This window comes from Phoxinus phoxinus (assembly GCF_949152265.1).
Source record: "Phoxinus phoxinus genome assembly, chromosome: 13".
Classification (NCBI taxonomy): domain Eukaryota; kingdom Metazoa; phylum Chordata; class Actinopteri; order Cypriniformes; family Leuciscidae; genus Phoxinus; species Phoxinus phoxinus.
In genome coordinates, this window is record NC_136888.1 from 28,978,235 (window position 1) to 29,003,044 (window position 24,810).

The window sequence follows — 24,810 nt, forward strand, 5'->3', positions numbered from 1 at the left end:
TCTTGCAGGTAAATCTATTAAAAGTCCTTAGGAGCTCTGGCATGCTGCATCCATTATTAATGAAAGTACCATTAAAAACAATCTATCAAGTCTCTGTGGACATCATGACAGTGCTTTCAGGTGGAGGCTTTGTCAGTGTCTCCAAACAAATGGTGAACAAAATACAGTACAAGCATGTACGTATGTGCTTTGGGTTTGTATCTGCTATACAAACAGCCTATAGGATGAGCTACTGTGGAGAAGCATCTCAAGTAGAGCGAGACCGTACGTGCATCGTTCTCTCCCGTAATCTGATGACCTTTTCCATCAACGTCTGTCCTGATGTGAACACACATGGCAGGATCAGCGCCTCGCAGTTGGACATACTGTGCTTCGCTGGAGGTGTGTGTGTGGTCGTCAGGGTGGCATGTTAGAGTCGCTGCCTTATGCAAGAAATTGTAGGATGTGTTCAGAATGGCATATACTACATATTACTAAAGGCTGAGCGATATGGCTAAAATGTTACTGTCAGTCTCTAATGATAACTATCACGATAAATGTCAAATCTGTATTTGTAGTTTAAAGGCAGATTTTTGCACCTAAGTGAAAGTTGTAGAAACCAGACCAATAATTGTGGTTTTAAACTACGCTTTACTGACAGAACATGACAAACACTTCATGTTTTTGAATGCTTTTAGGGATGGGCAACGATTAATCACGATTAATTGCTTTCAAAATTAAAGTTTGTGTTTACATAATATATGTACTGTGTATAATTATTTTGTAAATATAAAAACACACATGTAGGCTTGCTACGATAGTTGGTGTTACCGGTGTTCAGTCACAACACCGGTTTCATCACTTGCCCACCGTGGCACCGCAAAAAAAAAGAAAGAAAGTGTTTTAAAGCTTTAAAAATATTTAACGCAATTTACTAGCATTGAATGATCACGCTCTTATTAATGTGAATGCTTTTAAACCGTTCAAGCGCGACAAGACTAAAGAGACCGCGCTGTAAGTCCTACCTATTACACACACACAACCCACAGAAAAGACGCGCGTCAGTCGCCTATCGAGTTCTCTTTCGGTCTTGAACAAATAACACACAAATTATGCCAAAATGTCCGTTTTGTCGAGTGTCCTTATAAGACCAGTCTTAAATGATTTAAATAAAGTCTAAAATAGAGATTTGTGAGAAAATGGGACGAGTGTCAGATCGCGTCTCTGTCAGCAGCGGCCGGTCTTAAAGTGTCATTAAAGTGTGTATGTCAGGTTAATTTTTTTTTTTAGATATATTAAATAAGGGTTAGATGCCTGAGTGAAAATGTAATTAGCATTAAAATTATTACTGTAACTGCCCTGCAATAAGATTTATAGCCATTTCTGTCAAGGTCATATTTTTAAAACAAGGGCTGAGCTGTGACGTCATACAAGGGAGTCGCGCCAACAAAGTTCTATTGAAGTATGGAGAGTTTTGAGTCTGAGGAGATCCAAAATCCCCCTCAAACCTATACGATGGCCCACAGCCATACAATTTTGAGCCTCCCAGGCGGGAGACAGATGAGGAGCCAAACAGAAATGTAAATAATTCATATCGAAGAAACATAAATATCTGGTGTGAAGAAGAACCAGTGGAGAGTTGGTCAGGTGTCTGGTAGTATAGGCATAACTTAGCGGTGGAACGGTACATGTATTCGTATTGAACCGAAACGGTACGGGCGTCATGGTTCGGTGCTTGAATATACACGGAGAATACACGGTATGAAAATAAATAAAACTCGCGTGCAAATTAATTCATGCGGAACTAACGTTGGCTTACTGTTATACGCGGGTTATTTAAGGACACCTAATCTGTAGCTCCGCCTTAGCTCTGTAGCTCCGGCTATAATGAACAGCCTGCGGTGTCAAGATTGCAATGCTGGAATGTGTGTGTGTGTGTGTGTGTGTGTGTGTGTGTGTGTGTGTGTGTGTGTGTGTGTGTGTGTGTGTGTGTGTGTGTGTGTGTGTGTGTGTGTGTGTGTGTGTGTGTGTGTGTGTGTGAGAGAGAGAGAGAGAGAGAGCGATCGACTGCTTCAGTAGCACCGTAGGCACCGCATCAGCCAGTCTCACTCGGGTTTTAAATCCCATTTTATAACTCATGAGATCTCCAACCGCGTAGTCCTTCTCAGTGAAATGGGCGCTGCAAATGACCGAAGTCTTGGATACCGAGGCAGCACTGAAGTCAGCGCGTTTGGTCCGAACAAAGTTGACCCAGGCACGGAACACAGTGGACTCTGTGACCGGTTTTAACGGTGTTTTTGCACACAGCACAAACGCAGTAATTCACCATCGTGAAAATACGCCTGCGTATACTAACTACCTAACTTAAATAACTAACTAAATAACTAAATAAATGTCCTAATCACTAATTCTCTCGCTCTATCACTCGTACAATTATCAACACAGCTCAGCGAGCTTGGGAGACGTCTCCCTGTTATGACGTCAATCGATTCGTTTGGGGGGATGGGCAGTTTTAAGTGAGGACTGAAAATAACGAACTTTTTCATCTTATATTCTGCCTTTAGGAATCGAAAAACATACAAAACAATACATCAACTTGTCAAACGTGTATTTCCCCTCACTATTTTGTGTCAATCATAATAAAAAATTTAACCTGACATACACACTTTAATGTTGATCAAAGAACAAAGGTAAGAGAGTACATTACTCACTCAGACCCGGCGCCAGGAGGATTATTATACCGGTAGCCTAATAATCATGAATGCACTCCGCTATCTTTTAACATCTCCGGCGAACGGCTTCTTCACGCAAAAGAAAAACTCATGAAGTGCAGTGAAATTCAGCGACCCATGTGGCGTTTCCTGATGGATCGAGGTTGTTCGTTAACTTAATTTTATATATGCAATTCACACAAGCTCTAAGCGCATGCGAGAATGCTGCAAGTAGTCAAACTTTATTAATAAAATAGAAAATCAGAGGGAATCATTTCTGTATTTTTTTTTTTTTTTACCGGTTGGCCGGTCACACGGCTTTCATAGTTTTCAGTTACGTGACTGGTGCGGAGACCTGGAGTGTTATTTATATTTTTTATTTAGTTGTATTCATATTTTGATTATTTTTTTATTTTATTTTTTTACATCGCTCCTCCCACCCGATGAAACCGATATTACCGGTGTTGTCACATGTCGATTAACCGGTGGGAGAATATTATCACCGTCACATCTCTGCACACATGGATATATTTAAGAAATATTTCCATGTACTGTTTATATATATCATTTATATTATATAAAAAAAATCTTAAATACACATGCATGTGTGTGTATTTATATATAAAATATAATTATACACCGTAAACACACATTATGTAAACACAAACTTATTTGGGATGCGATTAATCACGATTAATCATTGCCCACCCCCCTTTAACCTTTTTTTAGTTATGTTTCCATAAAATAAATATCTTAATAGAAAAATGTATTTCTTCGTTTCTGCATGTGCAAACGGGTGATAAACCCATTTCATGAATTGAAATGGTATGTTGCCTGAATTTGATGGCACGTATCTTCGACACAGTTTGCAGCGCTGGCTGTAATATTAATAATACATGTCTCTTATGCACATTTGACCGTATCTTGGGTTGACAGTAGAAGTAGTTTGAGTTAGGATGCAACGTAAATTTATGTTCATTAACAAAAACAGTAGGGCTGTCACGATTCCTCGATTAAATTTGAGTACTAGAATCAAATTTAATTCAAAATCCTCAATTGCAATTTCTACCAGTGTCGAGTAACGGAAATACCGGAAGTGACACATTCCACAGGCGAGAATCCATGAACTGCATTATAAGACACTAAGTTTTCTAAGGCTGCATGATGTATTAAAAACATATAGAACAGTGCTATTGTAAATTCATAAAGGCTTCGATTCAGTTAAGTAAATATACTTTTCACTCTGTTTTACAGTGAATAAAAGCCTACATTTTTATCTGTTCATCATATAAAGTGATCGTGTCTCTTCAGAAAATTTTGGACTAAAATATTGTGATTCCTTTTATTTATTTATTAAATTATAAACATCTTGCAGATTCTGCAAGAGGGTGCAAACTTACAGTTAATTGTAACATGTACACCTATAGGACTCTCAAAGTGGGCTGGGCAAGAGTGATTTCTGGAATGGGCTAAGCTAGCCATCCTGCGGAGGTGGTCCTGTTGTGAATGCCATTTCAAGTTTCACTGTGGATAGTGTGTGGTTACTGCCAGTGATTACAACCCAGAGCACAACCTAAAGACTTATTTACTGCTTGATTTGAAAGCAGAATTACACCAGTCAAGGTCTGAAAGCATTTAAATGTCGAATAGTTACGAGTCTTTTCCTGAATAAACAGCGTAGTTCATGAACAGGAGCAATACGGAAAGAGCACCATGAATTTTGGATGAAATACAATGCCGCTTCTAGCCCCATCTCTATCTGACAAGCCTCCCGATGTAACAATGTTTTCTTTATTCAACAGCTTTACAGTTATGCAGCATATCTCAGTGTATTAACCCATGTCAGTGCCTGAGCTTGCAGTAGTCACATCATCCTAAAACACATTCTACCGCTTTTCTTTACGAACGATTCGATCAATCTTTTCCAGTCTGTGAAAAATGTAAGTTCCTAAAATAACCCCTCTTCATGCACAGGAGCATTCTGCTTATTCAATTTTCAGTCATCAAGCTGGCATCCAACCCAGACTGTCTGAGCGCTCTCTCTCTTTCGGATTACTTATTGATTTGAGCAGCTTCTGAGGAGCACAAACATAATGGAGGCCGCTCTCATCAAAGCACCTGCTTGTTTGCCTATGTGAACGCCTCTTCAGTGCGATTCTCCGGTTACCAAAATCACAAGAACAAGCAAAAAATCTTCTCTTTACAGCAATAGATTGAATTGTGCATGTTTGAATTCTGAACAAATGCAGAAAGAACAAGTGCTGTTCTCCCTTGAGAATGCTGTTTGCACGTTATTAGCCTAGTTGTTTCATGTCGTTCTTGAGCTGAAGAGATTGGTATGATGCCCTAATCACATCAAATTATATCAACTTCACAAACTGACAATGAAGGAACATATTGTTTATCAAGAAGAGAAACATAAGCTTATTGATGACAACCTACCCTATAGTCTCAGCTTCAGAAAGTGTCCATGGACAGCTTAGGGATTGTATGCATATTGCATGCAGAACGGCAAGATCTGGCCAGCTCCAAATTTGATTGGCTCATTGCTAAGCAACTTCCATAAATCAGTGAGCAATTGATTTTAATCAGTCTGCTAGGAAGGAGTGTTTACCAAGAACTAAAGCTTCTACAATGAGCTGTAGCAGAGGAAGCAAATAAACACTATTCACCAAAGTGTGCGAGGTGCATGGCATAAAATCCTTAAAAGATATTTGAGAGGCACTTAGTATCAAGTAAACTTGATATTCTCTATAGTCAGGATTGTTTACAGAAATGCCTATGAAATAATTGCTACTCATTACTTTTAGATGGATGAAAATTCTGACCACAGTTGCAAGACATTAAACAAATTGCTTAAGTGTAGTCTGTGCAAGCTTTCACAGAGATTGCTGTATCAGTACTTGAAAGCGCCCCCACTTTGCACATTGGCTGATTATTACGGTATCATCGATTTTACATGTACCTGCTTCTAAATGTCACAAAGCTAGATACTCTGGCCGGTTATGTCAACTTTTCTTCTGTGAGTAGGTTATTTTTGGCCAGAATAATAATGTGGTGAACTGTCAAATGTTTTACACCGTGAAAGTAGAATGTACTGATGTTTTGTGAAACACCTTTATTTAAATGAACTCATTCACCTTTATTCAATTATAGCTAGAAGTATGCGTGGGCACTGTGTTGATGTCTACAGCAAGGGATGAACAATGGTTTGAGGAAAACATATGTTGTTGGACTGCTGCTCTGATGCATTTTGGAAACAATCCACCATAGATCTGGGCGGGAGCTCAAATGAATCTAAGGTTGTTTTTACACTGGCAGTTTAGTTCGGAACGGGGAACTGTTCGTATGAAAAATTGCTAATGTGAAAGCTGTAATGTGGACCTGGGAGCGCACCGACGTCCTGAACCCGAGACTACCTGGAGGAGGTGGTCTGAGTTCGGTTGCACTTGAACTGTGCCGTGACTTGGCAGGGACTCAGGTGCGCACTTGTTCAGGAAGAAAAAAGTAACCTGTTTGTGATGAAGTAAGATGAACGCAAATCCACCAGAATAGGAAAAAATTAAGTTAGGGGGGAAACCAGACCAGCGCTGGGAACAATTGCGCTCGGACCGCAGCAAACATGCCCAGTGTAAAAAGGGCCTAAGAGCTGTACAGAAATATCAGCATTTTTACCACAGTGAGCCATTCTGCAAAAAGAAAAAACCTTTATCATCAGACAGATATTACTGAATTAGTTGTGCTAAATGATCACACCTGTATCCATGAAAGCCACCTAAAAGGTTGGGTTTTCTGAAGTTGAGAGTTCTGAAACTAATTTGAATTAGTTGAAGGGTCTTGAATATTCTTGTGGACAATGGGGAGCTTTGGAGTCAAAAATGTTGAGAACCATGCCATCAGAAGTCTGAGGTGTTTTCTGCCTATCAAACATTGTGTAGGTCATCCTATAGAAAGAAGGAATGTAGTGAGAATGAGAATGTAGTAGCAGAATCAGTCAAGATAAGCATATATTCAGCTTCATAAGCAGTTGTCTTTTAGTTTGTTATGCAAGGCTCTATTTTGCTAATTTTGCCTGTTAATTAATTTGACAACACCAAGATGATGTAATGCTTTCCTGCTCCATCTCAGATTACAATGGTCTCAAAGGTATCTTTGTAAGTGGGAGTTTTGGAAAAACAAGACGTATCTTTTTCAGCGGCTTAGAACCGGCTAACTGCTTCAATTCCTAAAAAAAAAAAAAACCTAGTCAGCATTGCATTACAAAACTCACACGCAGCAGGATGTAAATGCATTCATATTTTCTCCCTTCTCACTCATGTAGCTGGCAAAGACCTCAGATCACCGCTCGCTCACATTCTGGCTGGGAGCAGCGAGGCTAAGATCCACTATGTCAGGGTTTGACAACAGCACTGAGCAAATGTGCCTGAAAGCTGTGCTGTTCCACACTACCCGAGACATTGAAACATTCATTACAGACATAGAACAAATTGAAAGGGCAGATTCCATCAGCCCACAATGACAAACTTACTCGGCTCACAACTCTAATAGAGAGACAACCCCTGAAAGGTTTCAGAATCTCACAACGCAGTGCATGCAGGGTCACACACACACCGAACTGTGGCGTCCAGCAAAATAAGAGCCGCTTAATGAGAGAGCCCTGGGGCACTGAGATGCCGGGATTCCCAAGATATATCCGAAGATCTGGTCTCATCTTCCCTAGCATCTCCTATGGTCACAGCAATGTCGAGGGGACAAATATCTAAAAATATCCTTATTGCTTCCATATAGAAGACACAAAGCAAAGCCACAGATCCATTGTTCTCATAAATCACAAATATTCCTTTACAATTCTTTTGTCTTTCCACAAAGCTGCCCCGAGCGATAAAGATTTCAAGTCAGGGCAGCTTAATTTACTGTCGGAACAATTCATTTCAATAAGTTGGCAGGACCGGGCCCCATTCCATTGACGTTCTAATGCATATATTACATTTTGTTGAAGATTTATGTCTTTATCAGCATTGTCTTGTCAATATCTTTGACAATAGAAAAAAAAAAAGAGGATGATATGTGAAGCAAATAGCATTTCCCAAAGTGTGGGCAGAGGGATGCAAAAAATAAATCACAGACATTGAAATTTCATTATGTGGTGTCCTAACCAGACATGACGTGACAAGATAAGTTATCTTTAAATTTAAGGAAACAAAAACGTTCGGACTATGCACTTAATGTGAACTTAAGTGTAGTCTATGACAAAGCTTGTTTCAGTTAAATTTTTTAATAATGTTAAAATGGTGTAATATTTATGAATTTTAATTAGTAATTTTAATTGTACTTGTTAATTCGTTGCGAGTGCAGTGTGCTATCAGAGAGCCCGTTCACACACCTGATTGACAGATTTTTTTGCATCCTATAGTCGGGTCACATCTGTGTTGACATACAAATAATTTGTTAATGGAATATTATTACATCGTGTCCTGGCATAGCTGGCAACTCATAGGGCAGCATAGCATGAAATCAAGGATTTAAATTGTCATTCATGCGTGTCCTGTGACACCAGATCTGAACATTTTTCTGAAATGCAACAATTTACCCCTAAGACGATCTTAGAACATTAACAGAAGTGGTTGCAGGAATTTCAATGCATTCCCAAACTCATGGGGGATATGGGAACTTTTTTTACGTTTAGTAAACCCTGCAATGACAATGTCTTTTATCAGAATGAACTAAGAAAATCACAGGAAATTGTAAATAGGAAATACTGGTATGAATAATGCCCTTTTTCCTATTACAGGGTACCCCCAGGATCCTCAAACTTAAATTCAAGGCTTTTTAAGACCTTTTTAATACCATTTCAAATGAAATTCAATGCCAACTTCGTACCCATTCCAACATATGAGGGGAAAATGTAAAATCTGTATACATTTTAAACCCTTAAAATTTTACAATTTTAAATAATTATTTAAAATAATTTTGTACATGTAGGCTACTTGAATGAAATAAAACATGAAATAAAACATTTTATTTAAATGATGCATCATATTTAATACATACGCTACAGCGTTGTAGTGCGCACGTGTGTGTAGGCCAGTGTTCATTTTGGCAGCCATTTTTGATTCAGTAAGTCTTCATCTTCAGACGAAAATGCTTATGAATGCAAACTTTTAGTCATTACTTTTAGTCAAACTGCAGTTACTTTACTTTTGGTAGCTATTTTATATGTAGTCTTTAGACAGAAAATGTCATAATTATTCTCTCTAGGCCATTCAATTAAGCTTCTGATAAATCATTGACATTGCACTCTTTAGCAGTAGCACTTGTGCAATTCTACATCCCTTTTCATAAGTTCCGTGGTTCACCAATTTTTTAGAGTGCCGTACCCCCTGGTACCCCCTCTCTTCCACTTAGACTGCAGTCACACCTTTTCCATTAAGGGACAATATTCGCCCCCTTTAATAAAATGTTCCATTTAATTTTTAACCTTTATAATACCTTTTAAAAATGAATAATACTTTAAATAAAACAATGTTCAATAAATATGCAATGTTAAAAGACGTTTAATATTAATAAAAATATTATATTTAAATAGCCAGTAGGTGGTGGTAACTCACTGTCTTTATGAGTGAGTCATCGAGTCTCGTTTCATTGAGTCATTGATTCATTGAATCTCACGATTCGTTCAAAGCCACATATTTTGTTGCAAAATAGAGCAATAAGCCTGACTATACTGTTTTATGCAGTACATCACTTAATGTTACCCTTTTGTTGTTTTTTAACTGTTGTGTAAAATCAATCTCACATTTGAAATCGTGTGGATATTCGGGAAACATTGCATGCTCGTATAATATGATCAACATTAAAACACTGCTGGATATCAGCCGGCATTTTGATCGCAGATTTAGTCGGACAAACAGCGCAAGCGGCTCGTGACAGAACACAGACCGACTGAATGACACTTTAATTTAAGTAGAAATCTCAAATAAAGATCGCTGAACTCCAGCTTGTCTGTGTTTTCAGATCATCCGCGCTTCTTCAGCAGGGTAGAGAGCGCGCGCGCGCATGGTTGCCAGATACTATTGAAACGACCGCGTAGAAAACGTGTTCTTTTAACAGAAAAGCTCTGATTTGGGGTTAAAATTATTGAATTCTGGCATTTGTGGCCACCGCGGATTAAACCGACACTTTCCCATTTCAGACGACAAACTAGGCTGGGGCTGGGCTACTATCTCGTTCTGTACCTCACTAGCCTAGTAACCATAGTAACGGGTGCGCACGCTTTCGCGCTTTCTGCTATTTCGTGGAGCGCGAGGTGCACTCAACGCTGCATGCATTTTTAATGAGCCTACATTAGTTACAGTAAATTTTGTTACGGTATGAACTTAATCCTAGGAAAAGCAAAAAAATCTAAGACCTTTGTAACGAAATCCAAGACTTTGTATACCAAATTCAAGGCTTTTAAGGCCTTAATTTGAGATTATCAAATTTAAGACTTTTTCAATGCTTTTAAGACCCCGCGGGTACCCTGTATTAACTAGACTGTAGCGGCCCGCCATAGAGAAAGAGAATTTTACTTGCCCGACCAAACAAGTAGCCTGATTACAATTTCTATAGGCTATAATACCTAGGAAAGCAACGAAACGCAAGGAAGACTCTGATTTGATCACATTCAGTGTAAAGAGCGATTGATAATGGATAGTGTATTTCTGGTAACAAGGGGCTGGTTGCACCAGCCGGACGAAAAAAAGTTGTCCGTAAGCTCTTTTCGATTAATTTTTACACCAGTTGCACCATCTAAAACTACAAAAAGGTGCAGTAACTTAGCGTAGACGATGCGTGATACACGTATTATTATAATAATATACATTTTTATTAATATTATATTAGATCATATTATCTATTAATTATTATAATATAATTATTATAATAATAATTTTATATTATTCAGGGCTCGACATTAAGCGATAATTTTTTTTTAAAATATTTGGTGGTTTTGATATGTTCTACCAAAACCACCAAATATAATTTTTGCGAACGGTCAATTGTTTGGCTTCCTAAAACACATGTGTGAATGTAATGTAGACTATCACAACAACAACAAAAAAGGTTTGAGTCACCTTTAACGTTCTGGTACATGTCAATTCACTAACTTTTTTCTTTGTTAAATTTGCAAAAGAAACATGGGTTGGAGCTCTTAATTTTCAACTCTCAAAGTGCTCCAGATTTATGATTTACTTTACTTAACTTTTACAATATTGTCTTGCCCGTAAACCCTCCTAGAGTGACCAATGTCTGCCTACCACAGTCTCACAAAATCAGCTGGGAAGCACTGCATACTATTAAGTGACATATGCATTACCTGGTTTTGTGCAGTTCTCCTCAGTCTCATTGTCTCCCTCTATGGCCATAAGCCTTCGGCCTAAGTGATCTCCTTGAGAAGCAAAACCCTCCTGTAGCACCAGCCCATGACCTGTGTATGAAGATGCATCTCATTACATAAAATATTCAGAATTATCTGTAGATATAGAAACTTAGGCCTTACATGTATTATACAAAATACAAATTATAAAATAAAATGAATGTTAGTATTTTGTTAACCTAATATATTTCTGTAAAAGCATTTAAACAGTCAAATATTGTTAAAATGTCACTGAATAATTTTATACGTTTGTACGCCACCTTGCATTACATTTCAAACCAACGACCCAAATACTCAAAGAATGGTTAACAACTTAAAGCTTATTAGCTAAATTACTTGTCGTTTTGGGGTTCGGTGTGTGACTGTGGCCTTGATCTGCCAGGCTTTCTGTTTTAATCAATGTTCCTACAGGATGTGCATTGTATCATGGTTAGCACTATCAGCACCAGGGGGTATTTATTTTAGGAAAAAAAAAAAAAAAAATTTGTGTGAAGATTCAGCCATGCATACTGTCCTAACAGCCAGAGCTTGAATTAGGATTTCATGTCTGTATGTCTATGCTTCAGCAGTTGATTTCAGCACATCACTTTTCCATGAGGATTTGCAATGAGGTCCAAAAAACAGGATAATCACATTTATCTTGTTATGAAACTAAGCATAGCACACGGCATATTTATTGGACAATTGGCATATAGAGCTGTTAAATCACTGAACACATAGTGTTTATTCATATAATAATAATTTTAACAAAACAGCTCTCCTAAAAACAAATTCCGACAAAAATATATAAAAATGTGTGGTTACATTTTCTGTATAACATGACAAATTATCCAGCAGAATGACTAGGCAGCTGTATAATTCGAGTTAGCAATCGGTTCTATTTTTGAGGATTTTCATGACATTCAATACCATAGACACTTCAATACCACGCCTGGATTCTTGGTCTGATAACTTGTATTGTTTACCTTTATATGATGAACAGATTGAATGTAGGCTTTTATTTACAGATAAACATTGAGCAGCGAACATGAACAGAAGCTCAACCGAACCTGCTTGACGCGCAATAACAAACTTCATTGGCTCTTGCACGTCAAGCCAACATGCTTGAGGTTCCGTTTTTTTTACCATATCAGATGTGTGCATTGACAAATGTTTATATGTGAATAAAAGCCTAAATGAAATATGTCAATAATATAGAGCAATCGTGTCTCTCAGAAAATTGACTAAACAGCTGAATTCATATGGATTCGTTTTATGATCTCTATGAACTTTTTGGAGCGACAAAGCTGCGTGGAGTGAACAACGGAGGGACATATCAAATTTCATTAAAACACCTTAATTTGCGTTTCAAAGATCAAAGAAAGTATGGCTTGGAACACATGAGCTAACATTAGCTAACCCCAATAATAAATCGGTCCAAAAATGACTCTCAAACTATCTGTTCCAATAAGTCCAATTAGAAAATGTTGAAGTGGTTCTTGACATTTTACATTTTTCATGTCTTACTCAAAGTGAAAACGGTTACTGTGTTGCGTAAAGGGTGTTCATTTTAATTTTAAATGGTTACATTTTAAAATGTTAAAGGGGTGGTATTATGCCCCTTTTTACAAGATAAGTCTCTGATGTCCCCAGAATGTGTATATTAAGTTTTAGCTCAAAATACTCCACAATTTTATTGCATGTTAAAATTGTCTTTTTTTGAGGGTGATCAAAAACACATCGTTTTGTGTGTGTCCCTTTAAATGCAAATGAGCTAGTGCTTCCCGCACAGAGAGCAGAGCTACAACAGCTCGTGTCCTTCACAGCTTGCAGACACACACTAAAATGTCAGAAACCATTCGGCCTTTATGTTTAAACCAGAGTCGGACAACGATGGAGACTTGAGTAGAACTGACAACATGTAGTTGTCAGTTGTCAACAGGAAGTTTCTGAATGGTTAGTTGATGAAGATAGTTAACTCTACATCAGCTTCATAAATTCAAGTCATTGATTAGTATATTCTGTCATAATTTATAAATCACTCGTGTGGGAACTGTTGTAAGATGCCTACAGAGTGGCATGCTATTGCATTTGTGTTACGTACTGTATTGCAATAAATGTGAAAACAGCTTGAGTAGACTCAGAAATGTGACCCTGGACCTAGGGATGGGCGATATGGCCTAAAATCCATATTGCGATATGCATTGCAGCCTCTTGCGATAACGATATATATCACGATATATAAATTATAATAAAACCATTTCAGAACAGGTTACACAGACCCTAATGAAAGCCAAACAACTGCTAAATATAAAGATAAATAAAATTTAAGAACACTAGCTGCAGAGACTTTAAGTAGCCCTAATGTTTATATTATGGCTAGCAGCTTATAAAAAAAACCAAATTCTAAATTAGAATATTGTGAAAAGGTTTTCATAAAGCTGTAAGCCATAGGCCTAATCATCAAAATTATAAAAAATAAAGCCTTGTAATATCTCACTTTGCATGTAATGAGTCTATAATATATTAGTTTCACCTTTTACCTTATATTCTAATTTTTCGAGTTTCACCTGTATACGTCAACTAAAGAAAATGCTTCAAGTATAAAAGTTATTTACAGTAGTGTCATGCCATAGACAGTAAAAAGTGCAAAACAGTGCAGAAGGCACTCCAAATCAAATGTAGTTTTAGTTTGGCTATTTTTTAAAGGACACAAAAGATGCAAAGAGCAGGAAAACTGATGTCTTCTCAGTTAAAAAGCAACACAACAACGAATCTTAAAATCCGGCACACACAGAGATTTTGTGTTTACACCACTATTCTGTGAATACGCGCTGGTATTCAGTGACACGTTTCGTTTTGAGGTGGTAGAACAGATTAGTCGTGTGTGTTACCGAACTGTTGCCCCACGCACTCTGTATAGTTTGCTGCTGCTCGTCGGACGGCTTAAATCCGAACCAAGTCCAAATAATGGATGTTGCACCGATCTTTTTCACCAGCGCCTCCGTTTCGCTTTCAGCCATGTTTACTCAAGATGACAATGAATATGATGCGTTTCAGCCGGTTGCAGCTCGTGACTCTAAATTTCGCGGGTAAATTGCGTCATCAACATGCATTATCGCGATAGAGCAATAGGATTAAAATCTCTATCGTAGGCCAATTTTGTATCGTTTATATCGCATATCGTTTATATCGCCCATTACTACCTGGACCACAAAACCAGTCACATGGGTCCATTTTCTGATTTGAGATTTATAAAATCTGAATAAATAAGCTTTCCATTGATGTATTGTTTGTTAGGATAGGACAATATTTGGTCAAGATACAACTATTTGAAAATCTGGAATCTGAGGGTGCAAAACATCGAAATATTGAGAAAATCTCCTTTAAAGTTGTCCATTTATGTTCACGGTTGTGCTGCATTCACTCACAAAAATAAATGTTTTATATATTTAGGGTAGGAAATTTACTAAATATCTTAATGGAAAATGGTCTTTACTTAATATCTTAATGATTTTTGGCATAAAAGAAAAATCTATAATTTTGACCCATACAATGTTTCGTTGGCTATTGGCACAAATAAACCCGTGCGACTTATGACTGGTTTTGTGATCCAGGGTCACAAACGTGCTCTACTACAACAACTCTTCCTCTTCTCATGGATTCAGCCCCTTGGCCTTTGTTGTGTGTTCCCGAGGGAAAGGTTATGTAAATTTTAGGGTTCGTGAGGTCACTAACCCGGGAAGAAGCTTGTGTAGTCCCCATCAGCCGTTTGTTGTAGTCTTTAAAAAGTGAATTCTGTAAAAGATAATCTCCCTTTGCTTTAAACTTTTAGCGTTGTAACTTTGCAGATGTTGTTTATGCTCAAACAGCAACATTACACACTAACTAACGTTAGAAAAGTGAAATCATAATCAACCACCCCTTTAAATTATTTACAATCCCAGTTTAATATACAGAAAGCTACAGAACAAGACTTTTATTATGACTGTACAGTTCCCCTGAAAAGTACAAAAAAATTATTTAACTATTAAAGTTTTTTTTTTTTTTTTTTTTTTTTTAAACCAAAATAGTGTTTTTGATGAGGGTGGGTGATGACAACTTTCATTTTGGGATGACCTATTTCTATAAATACAAAAAATATATTTTTTCTCTTGATTCTATGAACACTCTCTACTAGGGCTGTGACATTTGAGAAAAATCTAATTCGAACGAATATAAAATACCAAGCTATGTATTTATAATATATTTAAAGCGTCTGCGACTTAGGCTACTTTCACTTTGATTTGCGATAGTTTGCAAGTTGGCTTGGCGCTTGATGAATAGATAATCTGCGGTGATGTGTGTTGCAGCGCGCCGTCATATCTGACTATAACATACAGCCTGTAACACGCTTTCAAAATAACACGCTTTTTAAAAATAAAAAACAAACAATCTAAACATAGACTGTAAAAAATGCGCTAGACATGGCACTTTAAAAACCGGATAGTTTATTTGTAGTTCGATTACGGATATTTCACGTCATGTTCGAATGCATATTCGAATATAGAATAAAAAGTGACAGCCCTACTCGCTACCGTACATTAGTAGCAGCCAGTTAGACACTGAAAAAAAAAATCCACATGCTGAAATCTACTGCAGCAAAACCTGACAAAATATTCCAACTGCTCCTAAATCAGGAACAGAATGACCCACTTACAGCTTATGAGAAGCAGAAAAAAGGTGCCAGTAAAGTTGTGTAACAAACCGTCACAGGAGGACAGGATAATAAACTCAACAGCCATAAAGTTCATTAAGCAGCATTTTCAGCCCACACTAACTTCTTTACAGCGATCGATGGAGGTAAATGAGAAGATGCAAAAGAACAGGAATGAGAATCGGGAAGCAGGAGTGCACAGCAGATGGACTCCTGACAGGCTCATCAGATATGCCAGTATTCATAGAGCCATTAAGCAGAAAGCACATATTCAGCATCCCCATCATTACAATATCATGTGCAGGTAATCCCTTAAGCTGCTTGTAATTTTGCCGTAATTAAACTCAACCGCACCCACTAGTATTGCTCAGCCAGGCGGGCAATGCTGTACACTTTGTAGACAATGAGAGTAAGTGGAAAAGCGTGATACCAAATCCCCTGTAATGAGAAATCATTTGTGTCTGAGATGTGCTTGTACGACAGGGAAGGGCAGTACGATTAATCATTTTAATCGCGAGAATGATATCTGCTTCGCTTGATTAATTAAAAATAATCGTCACCATATTGGCTCGCTCGTTATTTATCCTGAGAACGCTTTATTTGACATTTGGTTATCTTGAAATGGTAACAAGTCCTAACTAACATTGATATTTGTGGTTGCCAGATGTAAAGAGCTTAAATCCCCCAAACTAGTGGTGGTAAACTTTTAACAAACAATCACGGTCCACGATCTGATTTGTAATCTTCACAAATACACAAAAATAAAGACTTAATTCAAGTATTCGTATGTCACACGCATCACACACGACCAGCGTCGGCCAATAGTGAGCCGACGTTACTGACGTACAACAACAGAGCGCTGCGCTGTTACACTACGTGAACTCACATCAGAGGCCCACACAGAAGAAAATTGTCTTCATAAAGTTGTTCATTTTGGGGGGTTTTGCGCACAAAAAGTATTCTCGTCACTTGATAAACTTATGATTGAATCACTATAGTCACTTGGACTATTTTAAACTATTTAAAATTGTCTTTTCTAACTTTCTAGGCCAGCAAATTTCGATCCCATAGAAGCCTATGGAGGAGTGATCCAGCTCTCAGATTTAATCAAAAATATCTTAATTTGTGTTCCGAAGATTAACGAGAGTCTTACAAGTCTTTTAAAAAATTTGATTCATCGCACAGCCCTACTGGTCTGTAATTGTTTTTCAAATAAGTCACCACGCATGAAAGACGCATGATAGAGACCATCATTGCTGTATTTTAACATTATTACGAGGACATAAAAGATCACAATCTTGATGATTGGTTTGAAAAGTAGCTAGATTGTGGATGTCTTCAAGATTGATCACGTTGTAAAACTGTCAGATTGCCCACCCCAAGTTGTGGTGCTCCTAAATTTTAGCTGGCGCTCTTAACTTTAAATTGGGAAGTTAATTTCAATCCCTGCAAATTAAGTTCTCTTTCATGGCTTATTGCACTCGAATGGTCAAATACAATACGAACAGTTAAAGCACGAATAATAACAAATCAATAAATGGTATCATATTGTCTAGTCTTTTCTCAGCAGTGTAGTAACATTAGAACCTCCAAACATGATCAAAACCTATTTTCTTCAAAATTTGAAAGGATTTCTATCAAATGAGACCATGTAGCCTACTTGATAGCTTGTTTTTATTTTTTTGGTAGAGCTCCATTACTTTTAAGTATGCCACTTGGATTTTAAATCATTAAAAATGCCTTCAGGGTGTAAGGGGTTAACAGTGACAGTCAACAGAGAGCTTACATTTCACTAATATAAAGCTTGAATGAACGGGATGGGTATCGGCCGTAGGGCTGCAACTAATTGATTAACATCAATAATGAAAATAATCAACAATGAATTTTATTGATTAGCTGCATCTGGACGCTGTTCCCGGGAAACCATTAACCAGTCATCACTTTACAGTAGTGATTAACTTTTTGTCTGGACAAGACCGATAAGGAAAACAGCAGAGGACACAGAGTGAGCTGCTGCGGGAAAGGTACATAATCTAAGTTGTCCGAAACATTTGAATGCTTTATATTTATAAGCGCTTCAAACTAAAGCATAAGCGTTTACCGTATCTTGCCTTCTCATGCTTTGACAGAGCAAAGTGATGTTTAATGCATGCGACAGGTGTTTTCTTCAGCGCATAGGCTAACATACATTTTGTTGTTATATCCTCATCTGTTAATGTTAAAAAGTCCCGCAAATATTTCCATTTTGCACTTTCTGACAAGCGAGTCCAGTTAAACTTCACTGAACGAGCGCCGATGGGCACATACGCGTCAAACAGAGAGTAGAAGAATAGGAGCACAATAATTCTGACTAAAATACACATTTTGCTTAACTATATTTGTTAGGAAATTAAGTGTAGGTTTAAAAATATTCATGCAACACAAGTAATCATATTTATGAGAGCAGTAACAGTAAAGGCACTATTTTTGGAATAGCTCATTAATGTAATAACCATGTTGATGATTTGTGAATGTGTGCGTTTTCTTCATGCCTCATACAAGTTAACATTGTGCTTTATTTTATCCATCATTTCTAATTTAGCAGAGTAGTTTTAATTTCTGCTTTAAAATACTTAGCAATCAGTTGTTTTAGGTTTAGAATGTATAAATGTACAGCACAGCCTACATTCTCATTTACTAGATTTGTTTTCAAAGGCTTTATATTACACATTGTGATCGGCCAGTCTGATGTGACATATGCCGATTTTATTCCAGTCAAATGCACTCGGGCACCACATGATCACTAATGCATAAGTCACTAATGGAGATAGGCAGACACCGATTGATGCATGACCACGCACCCGCACAAATGCGACCCCTTCAAATTTTAACTCACATTCTCATTTTTTGATTGGGCTCATTTTTGTCACAGTCTAGAGCCCTGAAAGTGTCACTTTGAATGTCAAAAGAGGTGCAAGAAGCAATGTATTTTGCAGAAATGTTGTTTCTGCAAAACGTTTTTGCAATATATACGTGTTATAATGATATATCATAGTTTGGAATCTGTGCTGTCTGTGTGGATCTTTGTCTGGCATTGATTCCATTTACTGCATCCTCTAGGCTAGGGCACTTTTCATCTCCATACTTAAATTTAACCATTACACATTAATTCGAGCAAAATTTCACAATAAACCACGCTAAACTCAATTATACATGTTTGTCAGTTCATCAGTGCTTTTTGCATCGCAAAGTGAGTGCGTGCGCATGGTAGCAAGATTAAGAAGATTACGGTGAGTAAAACACTGGGCAGGAAATGTATTATGAGAAAAGCCCCGTTTTTATTTATTCTCTTGACATCTGGCAACCACAGGCAGGAAAGCTTGTTGCAATGCAAAGTTTTTTAGACTAAATGCACTAGACTAAAAAAAGTTTTTTTTTTAAAATGAATTTACAGGACAAATACCACGACGATTATTTTTAATGAATCGAGAGAAGCAGAAATCGTTATCACAGTTAAATTACGATTTATCATGCAGCCTTAACATTACAACCTGACACAAAACACAACCTGTGCTTTCTGGGGTTTTTTTTCACAATGATAAATTGTATTTTATCAGGTATATCAGCGAGAGATGGTTATGGTAATTCATCTAGAGAAAAAGACTATTCTTGAAAAGCTAACACCAAGTATAATTAATTATTGCGTAATGAGCATAATGTTTAAAAAATTTAAGGGGCATTGGTTGCATATATTTGTTGTCTCACCTTGCTTAGCCCAGTCATCATTTGCTGATGGAAACGGATGTGAATAAAGAGGGTGTTTATATTTGGTTGTTAATGCATTTGAAATGTTTCCCAATAAAAAGAACGAAATGCGTTTCTCATCGCTTGGGTGGTGGGAGGATATAGGGCATGGAGTGCAAGCATCCTCTGGCAAAAATAATAAATCAGCGCCTATGAACGATAGATAAAAACCAGTCCTCACCCTATATATTTTTATATCCCATTAAAGTCACATGTACATGACAATATGGAAGAAAAAAGAATTGGTCGCTACTTCTGTTAACTACTTTAAGAGCTAAAGGTACCAAGAAAGTTGATCCCTAGTTAAATGTAGGTACTTTTTTAGCAACAAGAGCAAATTATTTTCATGGTTGTTGTTAGAACATACGAGTCAGGCAAATAGCAACGAAGTACGTTCTGGAATAAATTAAGTCAAAATGAAACAGAAGTTGCGATAGACTTATTTTTTTTTGTAAAAATGTAGGACAGGACTGTGGTTTGCTATTGGTGCACTCTCGTGTGAGTGACAGGTTGATCCCGCCCTCACGCCAGTAAACACGTCATCAGAGAAGAGATGTTGCTGCAAGAGGGAGGGGAAGTTATTTTGATGAAAGATTACAAGAGATTAGCTATTCATCTACTACAGTACATTCAATAAAATATTCATGAATGTATCCCAAGCAATTAATTCACTGTAACATTCAAAGAAATTCAAGTAATAGTAATACTACATTAACGTTAATGAAAGATTAAGCAATTTTAGTCACAGATATGATTGTGATGTTGACTCCGCCCTTCAAAACACTGACCCGCCCATCTAAACGTTTGAGACTCGATTCAAACTCTTGACAGCTTGAAATGGCAGCTAGTCGTCGAATGATGTGAAACGGTGCATTATTTATTTTTTTACATACCGTTACAGACGAACATAAACAAAGACTATATGAGAAATATATTATTTACGAAATACAACGGCTTGAAATCAGCGTTGTTTGTCTCAATTGCGACTTAAAATACACACAAATGAGAATATAGGCTACAGTACAACGTGTACAGTATGCCAACCGACATAAATACATACACTACTAGGCTATCCCACAGAATAACGGACGATGCTTCCAACCGTCTTTGTGTAATCATTTGAATTCTGAGAGAAAAGGATGCCCGCCTCTGTTAATAATTCAACGTCTGATGTCCCAAAAAAAGGACAAGTAACGTTAGCTAACGTTATGTAGGCTACTGCTGCCTTGTATCGGCGAATTAATAATACATTATATAGGATAATGACCCTCATAATTAACATTATAGTATCACCAAAACATATAGGGACAATTACTTACCCGTTGTGAGCAACGCCGACATACACCACGCCAATAACAGGACGCTGCAGATGAAGCACACCTGCACGAACAGCATTTCTCTCCTTTTGCGAACTTTAAAAATTTTGGTGATCATGTTCTTTTTTGACATACTGGAGCTCTGCTCCAGCTCCGTGGTCGTCTGAGGCTGTGTCATTTTGTATGAGTGATTTCTCCTCCGAATCGAAGCCACACAGATGGCCGGGACCGCAGGAAATCAGGCTCGGGATGAGGTCCTCTTCATGTCCAGCGCGCGGATCCCGTGTTCTGTTCAGTCAGTGTGGCAGGAGCGCGCGGCGGCGTGCATGTGAGAGATTCCGTGTCCCAGGTGCCTCCACGCGCTCGTTCTGAATGTTGTATTATTAAACCAGCCCTCTTGAGAATTGTGTCCTGTTGCGAGAAAAATGCTAATTATAATCAGCTGAAATTAATCACTGGACAGTATGCAGCCTGGCTTCACAGTTGTTTGGTGATAATATGACTAAAAAACAAATTTTCTTTGGCATAAGAACCATACAGGGCGAGCTAGGTATACTGTTATTTCATGAAATATATAAGAACCGTGTCAGTAATTATCTTTAGGGTCCGTGCTCTCAAGTTGAGGTTTCATCTCCCTCTCATGCAGCTGCCGACTTCTACATGTGAGGGACTGTTACGCGCGTTCACGTGATGCTGATGACGTATGCACACTTAGCCTACTACACTCACTAGACTAGACTACTATAATCCTTGGAAAAGGCATGGCTTCTACCATACAAAACTGTGTAGGCTATTTCTAATAAAGCATCTGAAGGTCATTCTAAAATCACACGTAAAATAGCCTATCACACTAATGAATTATATAAATTCTAAAATCAGTGATCATTTTATTTTGTGAATCTTGTGTCAATGGACCATTTTTCTGAGCAATTTGCAGGACTAAGTTTGCCTTAATTATATAATGCAATATTTATTGTGATGTACATCAGGCCTACCACTCAAATGTTTGAGGTCAGATTATTTTTTTAAATAATTTTATTCTTTTACTGATGCATTACATTTGCATCAAGACACGTTTTCCACAAATATTATTAAACAGCACATTACACAACTGTTTTCGACTTTGATGACGATATGAAATGTAAGATATATCAGTACTGGTATTTAATATTTAAATACCTGTATATTACAGTATTTACATAGAATACATGAAAAACAGTAAACAAACACTAAACTGTCGTAAATTAATCCTTGGTGAGTCACTTTGACAGACTAAGGTAAAGCAGCTTACATGGTGACGAATGGCTGAACAACATTTTTTCCAGGCTTTTCATGGGTTCTTGTTGTGTGAGGCGGCGGACCTGAGGACCTACAATTACAAATTACAAAAAAGGGGTTCATAAACTTAGTAACGCATGTGACCCCAATGGTTGTACTTTTAAAGGAAAAAATGCTATTTTTGTCCACTGTTTGAATGGTGTAGTTTTAGAAAATGTCCGGTGTAGGTCAGTTCTCAATATGATTTTATTTTAAGTCACAAAAAGGGAAACCTGTAATTTCAAGAAAACAGTACATATGTTAAATCAGCATGCCTAAAATGTAATTCACTGCATGGGTGAAAAAGCACATAATTGGTAATGGTTATATATGCACAACCAAATGATGTGCAGTGAAAAAATACACCCAAACAAATGAAACGTATGGATATATTTTCTAGAAACATAAAGTAAACATTGAAGTGATGTGAAGGCCAATGGTAATCCATGCTCGTAATTTGTTCTCTGCATTTAACCCATCCAAGTTAGATATATTGAAAGAAAGAAAAATGAAAATAACCATTTACAACCCATCCTCAACAAACAATATGTCCCAAATGATGTGTCTTCATGCGTCCATTTTTAATGCAACCTGGGCTTTGACCTAATAACCTATCTCAACGTCATTCGCATTTACAAAAAAATCACATTCTTGTCAAAGAAAAACTCTGGCACATTATAGTCATCAGTTTCCACCAACATAATGTAGTTTGTGTGAGCCAAATGTGTTCAACCTTTTTTGATACCAATACTGTTTTTGACTTCAGGGTGTTGTCTGGCTCGATTCACTGCATCAATAATCTTTTCTGAGAACAGAGGCCACTTCCTTCCTATAGTCGCAGCCTCAGTCAGTGAACCATGCTGGTGGTCAAAAATATGGTTATGGTTAGACTACTTTCTGTCTTCATGTAGGGCAAAGTTGTGCCCAGTGCCTTTTGGATTACTGACTGTAACACTTTTATTGACTGAGACAGTCTGTATGATTGATTGTTGGGAGTGAAAATCATTTGGCTACTCCGATTGCCATGGAGGGTCACCCATGTTTTTACTGAAAACTTCTGTCGTCTTGCCATCACAGCCAGCAGACATATCACCCTGTAGCCCAAGACTGGTTTCCCACTGAAGCTAAGCAGGGTTGAGCCTGGTTAAACCTGCACACTGGTAGTGGTTGAGGAGAGATCCCCTGATATGATTGTAAAGTGCTTTAGGTGTATACAGTACATATGAAAGCGCTATATAAATTATGTTTATATAGCGCTCCCCCCCCCTGGTATAGTTATATGAGATGTGAGCCCGCAACATCTGTGGCCGAGGGTATACTGGTGGAAATAGAGACTGAGGACTGGCTGATGGACTTCAGTACGGATGTATCGTCTCCCACCCTATCCCACCCCGTTTCACGTTCATCATCGGTTTTCCTAGACAGCACCATGGAGTATTTGGACGGTAATTTGTTTATTTGTTCTGAATGTTCATCTATGTTTATAAGTAGCACTAAGAACTATTTGGACTATGATTTGTGTCTCCATCTTGGCTCCTCCCACATTCGGCTCCACCAGACATCCTCTCCACCAGATTCCCTCGTCCCACCAGCTCCCCCTTGGTCAGTCGTCACTCCACTTCCGTCATGGTCTCGCGGTCCATTGAGCTCCGTTCCTGCACCCCTACGGCTGCAGCGGGCTCTTCCTTCCCTTCAGGTACGCCTCGGTCCTCGATCAAACCGCCATCGCCTCAGTCCTTCGGGCACTCTGGCTCCACCTCAGATGCTCGTCACCGCGGCATCACCTCGGCCTCCTGTGCCGGCTCTCCGTCTGCACCCTGGGATCCATCGGCTCCATCTCCGTTGGTCGTCCCCCAGTTGTCGTAAGCAACAACACCACCGTGTGGCTCCTTCCTTCCTCCCTCGACTCCGCCATGGGCTGTCGTCATTGGGCTCTGGGTCTGTGCCGTCGGCCGTCCACCATCATTGCCGTCAGGGTTTTGTCGTCGTCCAGATGTCACCATTCCTCCGTTGACACCTATCACCATCCCTTCGCCATCTCCTATCATCATCTCTCCACCATCTCCTGTCAACATCTCTGCTCCATCTCCACGCCGCGAGGTTGCGCCTTCCAGGAAGGGGCGTTCTTTCACACATATTAAATTTAGTTTGTTCTTAGTTCGTTCTGAACTGAAGTCTGTTCTGTTTCCATGTACTTTTGGTTTGTTATTTTCAATCACGTGTTTGTCTTTGTCTTAGTTTCCCGTCAGTCATAATCATCACACCTATTCGTTATCATCCCATTATCACTGTGTATTTAAGTTGCTTTTTTTTCAACCTATAGTTGTTGTTTGTGTCTGCGTTTGTTTCACACACTCCCTGTTACACCTACTGTATTTACCAGTTTACCTAATTCTTATTAAAGACTTTATGTATTGAAACCAGTGGAATCTTCTTCATCTTGTGACAGGGGGAGATTTGACACAGAGGATAACATGTTTCTCTCTCTCTTTCTTCATTGTATAGCTCTCCTTTTCCCTGGAGTAAATAATGTGCTCAGTCAAAGGAATTATTAGCCTCCCTGAGACTCCAGTATTTTAGCAAAGACAGCAACTGACCGACCAATAAAAAGTGGTA

At 38.2% G+C, this 24,810-nt stretch overlaps 1 protein-coding gene across 7 annotated transcripts in view; it reads right to left on the reverse strand.

The window, feature by feature from the left end:
- slc24a4a (solute carrier family 24 member 4a) overlaps window positions 1–21,617 on the reverse strand; it is a 52,582-nt gene extending 30,965 nt beyond the window's left edge. For 3 of the 7 annotated variants that reach the window (XM_079632444.1, XM_079632441.1, XM_079632440.1), the window contains exons 1-2: window positions 20,881–21,595; window positions 11,044–11,154 (exon numbers count right to left, since the gene is read on the reverse strand). In XM_079632444.1, coding sequence (XP_079488570.1) covers window positions 11,044–11,154; window positions 20,881–21,055 — 286 coding nt within the window. In that variant the 5' untranslated portion in view covers window positions 21,056–21,595. Of the gene's footprint in view, window positions 1–6,446; window positions 6,483–11,043; window positions 11,155–20,880 lie in introns of those variants that run through there. The other 4 variants (XM_079632443.1, XM_079632442.1, XM_079632445.1 and 1 more) reach the window with 4 other exon arrangements.
- Between the last annotated feature and the right edge of the window lie 3,193 nt (window positions 21,618–24,810).